Below are 12,177 nucleotides of genomic sequence, written 5' to 3'. Positions count from 1 at the left end.
AGGGATGGCTCCCATAACATATTTCACAGTCTATTCTCGCAGCTTTTTTTTTAGTCCAGCCCCTACATATACATGGGCAGATCCAAGAGGCTCACCTGCCCGAACTTGAGGACACTCACCTAATTTTCAAAAAAATTGTTGATTATAGTAAGGATTGATCCCTTAACCTAACCTTAGAGACAGTTGACATGCACATCTTACCAACTGAGCTAAAACATTACCATTGATTTTTTTATTACTGATGAATTATATCCATAATGCAAACGCATGTTGGATTAATAAGACTAGTGAGACGCAAATTATAGATAATTGATATATATCAAACTTTGATAACCGGTCCATATATACTTTTCAACCGTTATAAGTTTATTATAAAAGTATATGCCAACTTTGTAATTAATAATTTTAATTTAAAAATTTTAACAAATAGATACAAGATGGAGAAACCCAACAATGTTAAATTTAGGGGTGTCAAACAGGTCGGGTTGGGTCATTTTCAGGTTCGAGTCATATATAAATGGGTCAATAGACCTTTGACCTGAACCTGACCCATTTAATTAAATGGGTCAAAAATTGAAACCCCGACCTGATCTATGGCAGGTCGGGTCAACCTGCTAATGACCCATTTAACTTGCTTTTTTTTCAGGTCATTAAACCCATATATTTCAGGTCATTTGACCCATTTGACCCAAATATTCTATTCACATTTTTACTCAAATCAGACTCATTGTGCAATGATATCTTCATGGATCATCACTTAACCCAATTTCAGATTCATCATCAATTGATTTAACAACATCATCAATTGATTCATCATCAGATTCATCATCAATTTAACAACATCAATTGACATGATTACTCCCAAGAACAACAAAATGGAAATACAAAAGCAAACTCCAAATGAAAATACACAAAGAACTCAATATACATAGCGGTAACAGGATTTGGTAGAATGGAACACAAACAAAATCGAAAAAATCGAGCATTAAGAACAATGAAAATAGCAGTCCAGGACTAACAGCAATGAACATTAAAATCAGAAAAAATCGAACAAAAAAAATCAGAAAAATCGAACAATAAAAATAAAAGAATGAGAACAGAGAAGAGGAAGGCCTGAAGGTCGAAGACTTGAAGCACTCGAAGACGAAGTGGAAGGCACACAGAGAAGAGGAATGAGGAAGGCGCACAGAGAACTGAGAGAAGAGGAATGAGGAAGGCGCACAGAGAACTGAGAGAAGAGGAATGAGGAAGGCGCACAAAGAACTGAGAGACGAGGAATGAAGAAGGCGCACACTCGCACAGAGAACTGAGAGAAGAGGAATAAGGAAGGCGCTGGAATGAATGAGGAATTGAGGAAGGCGAAGCAAAACCACGAAATAATTTTAGGGTTTATGATTTTGAATGGAACAGAGCGAAAAGGAATGGGTTAATATCGCAGGCCCAACTCCCAAGTGGGTTAATATGGGTCAACCTGACCTGAATGACCCATTTAATAAATGGGTTAAACAGGTTTTTTTCGGATTTAAAAATTCAACTTGAACCTAACCCATTTAATAAACAGATCAGGTCGGGTTGACCCATTTAATTAATTGGGTCAAAAATCTAAACCCAAACCCGCTAATTTCGGGTCGGTTTCAGATCAGGTTGGCAGGTCGGGTCAGTTTTTGCCAGCCCTAAATTGTTAATACTACCTTTTAAAATGTTAATAACGAAATTGAAGACAAAGTTATGCAATAAAATGGGAGAATAATTGAAAACAATTCCTTGGTAATGTTTATTGAAAATGATTTAATTTATACTATTCCTAATAATCTTATAACTCGTCGATTTTAAGGTATGAAACTCATTGAAATAAAATATAAAATATTTAAATGGTTGAATCTAAAACATTATAACTAGTTTTGATAAACCTTTTATTTAGGATTTTTGTAAAATATTTTTAACAAATTATACTTTCTCCGTGTTGAAATACTTGCTACATACTTCCTCTGTTCCAAATTAGTTGCAACATTAAGAAAAATAATACTATTCATTCATCACTTTTAATTTGTGATTAGTTTTTAATCCTTATGTTAAAACATAGTTAAGTGAGATCTTCTATGATTTGCCTCATTGCAAAGATTATTAATATCAAATTTTTATAATTTTTTATTATAAATAATTAGAAATATTATGGATTGAATTATTAATATCATCCAAAGGGCTTGGGAGATTGACGGAGATATAAAGCATCGCATACAGGCGGGTTGGCTTAAGTGGCGAGCAGCCACCGAAGTGTTATGTGATAAAAAATTCCCAAGCATGTTAAAAGGAAAAATTCTACCGGGCGGCAATCAAACCTGCTTTGCTATATGGGACCGAATGTTGGCCTGTAAAGAAGATTTTCAAACATAAAATGAAAGTTACAGAAATGCGTATGCTTAGGTGAATGTGTGGGCACACTTTGATGGATAGAATTAAGAACCGAGAATTTAGGGACAAACTAGGGGTAGCCCCTATATCTGGAAAAATGCGAGAAAATAGATTGAGGTGGTTTGGTCATGTGCAGAGGAAGACTTTCGACGCCCCTGTGAGCAGGGTAGAAAGCATTATAATAGATGGTAAGAGGAGTCGTGGTAGACCAAAGAGAACTTGGGATGAGCGAATAAGAGTAGACTTGTAGGAGTTAAACCTCTCTACGGACCTGACTAGGGATAGGAGCAGTTGGAGACGTCATATCCACGTCTTAGATTACCGATGTCCGTCCTTTGACCTTTTAGTGCTCTCAACCACTTGCCCTTATCGTTTCCTTTCTATTTAGTTCTTAGTTTTCTTTTGTAGTGGCCCTCCTGTCTATAGGCCTTTCAACTGTCCTGCGTCTGTTTTTCGTGTCTCTTTATCTTTCTCGAGTGGGGAACTCCTTTGGCCGTGCTCTCCTCTATGGGTATGAGCTGCCGCCGTCCTTCCCTCCCCAGACTCTGGCCTTAGCTTTCTAAGAGCGAAATATACTGGGTAGGATGATGATGATGATGGATTGAATTAGTGCATTGGATTCGTGAAAAAGCAAATATTGCAAGTAATTGGAACGAAAGAAGTATCGTTTTGACACTATTCATCGTTCAAGCTTATTTTATATATTATTGTTAATGTGTAAGAAAAAATATAATCAAGTGAGATCTGATTTGAATCGTCTCATCGCATACTTTCATAATATTAACTTTAATAGTTTTTAAATTTGCATAGTTTAATATATAAACAATAAAAATAACACATTAATAATATAAAAAGTCAAATATAACAAAATAGCATCTTAGTTTTATATCAAATGGGATCGAAAAGAGTAGTACTCTTTGATATGTCATAGTCATTTGTGTTAAACAAGGAGGAGTAAATTGAAAATTGAAACCGAACGTATATAGAGAGCTGAGAGGCTATATATACAGGTTTTAGATAACAAAAAACAGACTGGATAAAATAGTTCTTGAATTTTAATTTAATATTATAAAAACAAAAAAAAACATAATAGTAATAATAATGTTCTGGTTTCTGGAGAATATACGGCGGTTAAAGCTTAGAACTACCAGTTTTTTTGGTGAAATATGAAAAGGAGATGAAACGTCAACGACAAACTTAAAAGCATCTGCTACGCTTAGGGTTTTGACGTGTCGACACCTAAATCAAGCAGACAAGGACCACTATTTCCCATCTATTCACACTTGTGCCTATAACGACAAATCTATAAAATAATGTGTTAATTAGGGACATAAGTAATTTGGTGAAAAATCGAACTAAATCAAACCAAATCGAATAAGTAATTTGGTTTGAATATATTTTAAATTTGGTTTGGTTTAGACTAAATTTTAACAATAATTTGGTTTTTGGTTTGGACTTGGTATAGGGTTCAACAAAACCAAACAAATCGAAATGTTAAAGGCATGTTATATCTTCTATTTGATTTGTTTGAATTTTTGCCCTTATTTTTAGATTTTTGTTAAAAGTTTTTTACTTGTTCAAATTAAAAACCTTAAAATTATTAATATTTATTTAGAAACTTTAGAAATAATAAGTTTGAAACAATACATGCAAATTTGATTTTCGGTGCAAAATATGCAAATCGGTGCAATTCGGTTCAATTTGGATTGGTATTTTAAAATTCAATTTGGATTATAAATATTATGATTTGGATTTGCACTGAAAATATCAAAACCGAACTTTATTCGGTTTGATTTGGATTTGTATTAAATCCAAACTAAAAAGCAAACTTTAACCCCTAGTGTTAATGTATTCTCAAATTACTCAATGCAAAGCAATACTTCATCAACGACCTGACTAGATAGGAGTTATGGTTTATATTTTGGGAAAAAAAAGGTTAAAATTATTAGAATTTGGAATTTTGAGTGACATAAATATGCGTACAACAGCTTTTAAGCTCAAAAATTAACATTTGTTAGAACAATTTGGTAAACCTCATGATTACTGTATGAATGTTTTAAAAGTTTTGATTACTAAGTAAAAAGTCCAAAACCTTAAAATTATGATGTGGAATTTGCCTAGATTTATTATATATAAGTTGATTAGATATATAAACATCAATGTAGCTATCCAAACTACAACTTGTGCAGCTTATAGATTCAAATGAAAACCATAATTTAAAAGCGTAAAATAAAATTAAATCAGAATTGCAACTCATAGGATTTGAAACTCTCACCTTTTAAACACGTTTGAAGAACTTATCAATTGAGTTGCCTTTAATTTATTTTTTAAAAAATTTGATATTAATAATTTAATATTTCACTCATTTCTTGTGAATAATCTCACATTTGAATTATTTTCTAATAATTTAAACTTTGTCATATATTTGCCCACAATAAACCATATTACTTATAGTAGTTAATAATATGGTATGTTGTCAATAAACTAAGATAAATGACGAATTGTTCACAGCTAAAGACAAACATTGAATTATTTATTAGTAAATAATTCAAATGTAAAATTATTCACAAGCATGTAAAATTGGATTATATGTACTAGCATTTAGGGGCAACAATGGATTATATATTTTCTTTAAAAAAATTGTCTAACCTTCCATTCAATCAATTTTAAACCACAATGGTGACTAAAATAGTAGCACAAAACTAATTTGGTTAGACAAGTTAGTTATCCCTTCGGGTGCTACAATTCCTCTCAAAATTTGGGAGAATTATTAATTTGGAGTCAACCCAAAATGAGGCACGAACAATGAATGTCAGAATGTGTAAATTTGGAATCCTATAAGTCTTATTTGATACTATTAATTTGGTGTAGTATATACTTCATCTTATTTCATAGTGTATAACAGTGTATAATAGAATGTGTAACATCTCAAGTGTCAACTCAAAATGAGGCAGGAACAATAAATGTTGGAATGTAATAATTGGCATTATTATTTATAGTGTAATTGTATAACTTGAGTATCAACAGTGTTTTTTTATATTTACCGTATTAGTATAATATTAGCCGTATAATTAATTTATAATTAGAGAATTAGATCATCTCATAATGGAAGCAAGTATCGATTTTTCCCAAATAAGATTCTGAGTTTGATTCTCATGTATTATGTTCCCTTCATTTTAGTTAGTTTCATTTATTTTGAATCCTTTTCCTATTTGATAATGATCCCACTTTTTTCATTAAATCTCATTCACAAACTTATTATAAATGTTCCTTTAACCTATAAGCAGCAACTCCACATACAGTGGAGCACACTTAGGCAAGGCAACAGACCTGTAGTAGATTACATACAAGAATGGGAAAAACTTGCTGTTATGTGTGATATTCCTGAACCAGAAGAGATAAAAATAGGGAGATTCATTGGAGGTTTGAGGGAAGATCTAAGAGAAAAGCTGGAGGTCATGCCAAATTTAACCCTGGACCTAGCATACAATAGTGCCATCACATATGAGAAGTATGCAAGAAGGAGGAACACATATACACAACCTTCCAGACCTGCTCCTTACAAACCAAGCAGCAACAACAGTATGGATAATAGCCTTGGAAAGGTAGGTACAAGCACTAACATAAGCAATAAAAGTGATAACTCAACAACACCTAGCAGACCCAAGGACAGGTTAAATGCACCTCTGAAAGATATTGTGTGTTTCAAGTGCCATGGACATGGACACATAAAGAAAGACTGCCCCAATATAAGAGCCTTTACTAATATTGAATGGACTGAAATCAACAACAGGGAGAGGAACCTAGAGCCATGTTAGTAGCTAGGGATGGAGAGGAGAAAGTCATATTGCCTACTACACCTGCTGATGACCCAGATGGATCCTATATACTGACCAGCTTAGGCACAATGAAGAGAACAGAACCAGGGACTGAAGAGAGTGAAGAGTCAGAAACTGAGGACAGGGAGCAAATATATCCTGAAGAGGGGAGATACCAATTGCTAATAAGAAGAAATTTTCATGTTACACCCAAAGGAAAAAAATCAGACCAAAGAGAGAGCATATTTCAAACCAAATGCAAGATAAAGGATAGGGTGTGTGATCTAATAATTGATGGGGGGAGTGAGACTAATTGTGTAAGTGCACAGCTGATTCAGGACTTAGGTTTAGACACACAAAACCACCCTAACCCATATAAACTAAGATGGTTAGATAGCAAAGCTGAAGGTTTTGTTAAGAAACAATGCTTGATTAACTTCTCCATAGGTTCATATCGTGATGAGATTCTATGTGATGTTTTAGATATGAGTGCTTGCCACATACTATTGGGAAGGCCTTGGCAACATGATAGACACTCTAAACACGATGGCTTCACCAATATCTATACCATTAAGCATGAAGGAAAATTAAAAGACCTTATGCCCTTACCACCACATAGGATCAACCTCACACCAACTAAACAAAAGAAGGTGAGTTTCATTATGAGTAAAGGAGAGTGCCACAAAGAGATTAAAGAAGGAGGGGAGCTGTTATTCTTATTTACCAAGGAAGTAAGTGAGAGCCAAGAGCCATATCACCCTAGAGTCCTAGAACTATTAGAAGAGTTTAGTGATGTCTTTCCACAAGAACTACCCGAGGGGCTGCCACCTTTAAGGGGGATAGAGCATCAGATCGACTTAATACCAGGATCACAAATTCCAAACAAGCCAATATATAGGACAAATCCCCAAGAAGCCTTAGAGTTACAAAAACAGGTGGATGAAATTTTGGCCAAAGGGTATGTTAGAGAGAGTATAAGTCCTTGTGTTGTACCCACATTGTTAGTACCCAAGAAGGATGGAACATGGCGTATGTGCATTGACAGTAGAAGTGTGAATAACATAACAATCAAATATAGGTTTCCTATCCCTCGCATAGATGATATGTTAGATGAGCTCACAGGAGCACATTGGTTTAGTAAGATTGACTTGCGAAGTGGGTATCACCAAATACGAATGAAAGAGGGAGACGAATGGAAGACAACATTTAAAACGAAATATGGATTGTATGAATGGCTTGTCATGCCATTTGGGCTTACTGGTGCCCCAAGTACGTTCATGAGGTTAATGAACGAGATTCTTAGGCCATTCTTAGGGAAATTTGTAGTAGTATACTTAGATGATATTTTGATATATAGCAAGGAAATAGAAGAACACTTCAGGCATTTGAGGTTAGTTTTCAAGGTCCTTAGGGAACAAAGATTGTATGAAAAACTAGAAAAATGCCACTTTCTAAGTCAAGAAATTAGTTTTTTAGGCTTCATTATCAATAGAGAAGGGGTAAAGGCGGATCCAAAAAAAATAGAGGCCATCAAAGGTTGGCCAACACCTAATAGCATCACTCAAGTAAGATCTTTTCATGGATTGGCTTCTTTTTACAGAAGGTTTATTCATAATTTTAGCTCCATCATGGCCCCAATAACCGAATGCACAAAAAAGGGAGAATTTCAGTGGACACAAGGAGCACAGAGGGCATTTGAACTAATTAAGGAAGCTATGTGTAGAGCACCCGTCCTTAAGTTACCTGACTTCACACAACCTTTTGAGGTTGAATGTGATGCTAGCGGTAAAGGTATTGGAGCTGTCCTTACACAGGGAGGGAGACCTGTTGCTTTCTTTAGTGAGAAATTGAATCAAAGCAGACTAAATTACTCCACGTACGATAAAGAATTCTATGCCATGGTTAGGGCACTTGAACATTGGATGCAGTACTTGAAAATTCAACCTGTTACATTCTGATCATGAATCACTTCAATACATAAATGGACAAAAGAAATTGAGTCCAAGACACGCTAAATGGGTTGAATTCATGCAAACATTCAATTTTGTGGCCAAATACAAAACGGGAAAAACCAATATTGTCGCAGATGCCCTAAGTAGGAAAAATCATTTATTGTCTATATTAGAAGCAAAGATATTAGGCTTTGAAATGATTAAACCTCTTTACTTAGAAGATGATGATCTTAAAGAACTATACTTAGAATGTCAGTCTACACCGAAAGGACCCTTTCATGTGGAAAATGGTTTTATGTTCAAAGGAAATAGGCTATGTATCCCCAAATCCCCTATAAGAACTCTTTTAGTAAAAGAAGTACATGAAGGAGCTTTAGGAGGTCACTTTGGAATTCAAAAGACTCTTGACATGGTTGCACAACATTTTTTTTGGCCTAAAATGCTAGGGACCATAGGAAAATACATTTTGAAATGTGAAACATGTGTTAAGGCAAAATTAACTTTCCATAAAGGGGAATACAAACCTTTACCTGTGGCAAATAGACCATGGGAACATGTTAGCATGGATTTTGTAGTAGCTTTACCTCGAACACAACGAGGCAAGGATGCTATTATGGTAATTGTAGACCGGTTCTCTAAAATGGCTCACTTCATTGCTTGTCATAAGGCAGATGATGCTAATAATGTGGCAAAATTGTACTTTGCAGAATTTATACGGTTGCATGGGGTCCCTAGAACAATTGTATCAGACAGGGATAGTAAATTTTTAAGTTCCTTTTGGAACACCCTATGGAGACTGCTTGGCACCAAGTTACTGTTTAGCACCTCTCACCATCCAGAGACCGATGGTCAAACAGAGGTTACAAATAGGACATTAGGCACCCTCCTTAGAACCCTTGTTAAGGCAAACACTAAGGATTGGGACCTAAAGCTGTGCCATGCAGAGTTTGCCTATAATATAAGTCCAAATTTGACCACTAAGCATTCTCCCTTTGAAAGTGTATATGGAGTGAACCCCTTAATGCCTATATCACTAATTGATCTTCCAACTAATTGTAGGTATCATCCAGATGCTGGACAGCAGGCCTCACGAATGCTAAAACTCCATGAGCAAGTAAAGCTGAATATAATCAAGGCAAACGAGAGGTACAGCAAGAAGGCAAACAAGAAGATTCAACAAAGTGAACTTCAAGAAGGAGACTTGGTATGGATACATATAAGGAAGGATAGATTTCCTAAATACAGACAAAACAAACTACTCCCACGAGCTGCTGGTCCATTCAAAGTACTGAAAAAGATTGGAGACAATGCATATAAGATTGACCTGCCTTACACCTATGGCGTGTCAAATACATTCAACATAGGTGACTTAAGTAAGTATGAAGGCAGCAACGAATTGGGGACAATTCAGCTTGAAGAAGGAGGGGATGATCCATATTTGGATCATGAAGATAACCCACAAGCTGAGACAAATCAAGAAGCCAAGACTTATCAACCCACTGAGCCAAAGAGCATGGACTTGCATTCTGATCTGAACAAGGAAATAGCCACTGACTTGATCAAGGCAGCAACACAAGAAGACCAACTCCAATCTAGACCAAAATCAAGCATCAAAGAACAACTAAGGCAAGAAGAATCAAGGAAAAGCCCAATAACCACAAACAAGCAAGGCAGCAGCCCACGTCCAGGTCAACTGAACATAGACCAACAACCTGCTGAACCATCGACCTTGCGCCACATGGAGAATCCAATCAGCTGTGAGAATGAACAAGAATACTTGGGAAACGACATCTCTATACATGGACCAAGAAGCCAAGGCCCAAGAACCCTATTGATTGTACTCACAGACACCACAAAGTAGGCTGCAAGGTCCCCAGTTCGCACATTCTGGAGCGCAGCTGATACTTAGCAGATTTAGGATGTTTTGTAATTTTTGCCTTTACGTTTGTAAAACACGCGCTTAATGCTTGAGCTTAGGAGTAGTTATTACCGTTAGGAATATCAATTTATCCGTTAGAACCCTATAAAAAGGGCTAACCTCATTGTAACAGATTGATTCAGAAATTCATTCAAGTTTTTTCTTCAAGTGATTGTTGTCTCAATTACTTTTCTGAGAAGGGACTTTGTGAGGCAAAGCAAGGTGTCTTTTTCAGCGAAATTCCACAAAGATTGAAGGAGAACCTTTCAATTGGAGTGTGAGGAAGAGGCCAAGCAACCCAGTGAGGGTGATTTATCTCTATCCACGGTACAAGGGCCACTCTTTAGAGTTGCTCTAACCAACCTTCGTGTTTGATATTGAACAGAAGGAATATCGTGTGTGTGTGTTTTTGTGAATCAATCAGTCTTGATTGCATTCTTGAACAAGTTTATCGTCTTCTTGAAGAATCCCAGCCCATACACGCATCAACTTCCTTAATGAAGTTCCCATAAGGATTGTTCTCGAGAATTAAGAAAAATAAAATCTTTTAGACAATGGAGATGTTATTTTATTGAATAATAAATTTGATAAGGGAAAGTGAGGACCATAATATTAAAAAAATATTAAAAGAAAGTTAGTGGAAAAAATATGCGGACCACAACTAGTAAAAAAATATTTTTGTAAAGTTAGTGGAAAGCATATGGAGACCATACGGAATATAAAAATGTTATAATAAAGTTAGTGGAAGATATGTAGGGATCATAAACATTATTAAAATATTAAAACGAGGATGAATAAGGTTATTTTTATTCAAACTTTATGATATAAATGAAAAGGTTACTTATGAAAACAAATGAAACACCCCATAATGGAAGTAGTAGGAACTTCTCTAAAAAACGAAGGGAGTATCTCTTTACATCTCAACCACTCATTTCAATTATCCAGTTGTTTTTTTTTTCTTATTCTCTAACTCAATTTCATTTTCCACTAAATTTTAACTAAAGTAATTTATGTACATTTTCACATGGACGAAGGGAGTGTCAAACAAACAAGCTCTAAATATAATGATTCTTAATAAATCCCTTAATTATTTTTTACAAAAAGTTATTAACTAGTTTGAATCCTTAAATTAAAGATTAATAAAAATGAGATGAATGAAATTAGAAATATATTCCATTTGACGCGAATTACACTAAAGCAGGACATAGAAGGAAGATCCAGCAAAGATAAGAGTATGAACGAGAAAACATGTTGGTATGGTGCATGGTTAACCGGCGCGGCCAAAACCGAGAATGAAGAAGTTGGAAGGGAAAAAAGAGATGTCATTTCTAAAACGGAAAATGAGTGAATTTGGAGAATGCTTATACAAAATTGATATTAAAATAAATTTTACATTTTCATTATTATTTTCACCGAGTGATTCTAAAATAGGTAATTGATTTTCAACAATATTGGGAAAAGATATACTCCTCTCCATTTCATTTAATTTGCATTATTTTTCATTTTAATATGTTCCACTTAATTTGTATTTTTTTTATTTTTGAATTATGACCCATAATTTCTTTTAATCTCATTCTATGTTTTAACCTTTTTTAATTTCATACATATAATGTATTATCTCTCTTCATTTATTATCATTACCATTATACAGGACGGAGCGAGTAGTATTAATGAAAGAATATTGGGATTTGGGTCTCCAACTATCGACTACTAATAAATTCAATAAGTGTTTGAATTGGACTCATCAATAACAAATACTACATATAAGCATTTTTTTTGAAAGAATAACAAATACTCCCTCCTAGTAGCTTTAATTCTCTCATTTGCTTTTTCAACATCATTCATCAATTACTCTTATTATGTCCTTTGTTCTTAATCTATAAGTTACAACATAGTCAAGTGAGATTTTATTTGATTCGTCTATAATTACTAGATAATTAACCTACGGGATCAACTAAGTTTTTTCTCATAAATACTATATACTTCCTCAATCACATTTAATTTGTTAGGTTGATCAACTACGCTGTGTACTGTTTTTAAATTGATAGTTATCTGATAAAGTTTATGTTAATCTCAG

General features: G+C 34.6%; 1 protein-coding gene across 1 annotated transcript; it reads left to right on the top strand.

Annotated features, from left to right (window-relative positions):
* The first annotated feature begins 2,395 nt into the window (after positions 1–2,395).
* On the top strand, positions 2,396–8,188 carry LOC130808520 (uncharacterized). The gene is made up of 4 exons (XM_057673985.1): positions 2,396–2,424; positions 2,821–2,923; positions 5,700–6,110; positions 6,206–8,188. Exons 1-4 carry the CDS (start codon positions 2,396–2,398, stop codon positions 8,186–8,188), a joined length of 2,526 nt encoding a protein of 841 aa, XP_057529968.1.
* Positions 8,189–12,177: the final 3,989 nt, after the last annotated feature.

Source organism: Amaranthus tricolor, chromosome 3, assembly GCF_026212465.1.
Source record: "Amaranthus tricolor cultivar Red isolate AtriRed21 chromosome 3, ASM2621246v1, whole genome shotgun sequence".
Classification (NCBI taxonomy): Eukaryota; Viridiplantae; Streptophyta; class Magnoliopsida; order Caryophyllales; family Amaranthaceae; genus Amaranthus; species Amaranthus tricolor.
This window is presented reverse-complemented; position numbering and strand designations above follow the sequence as displayed.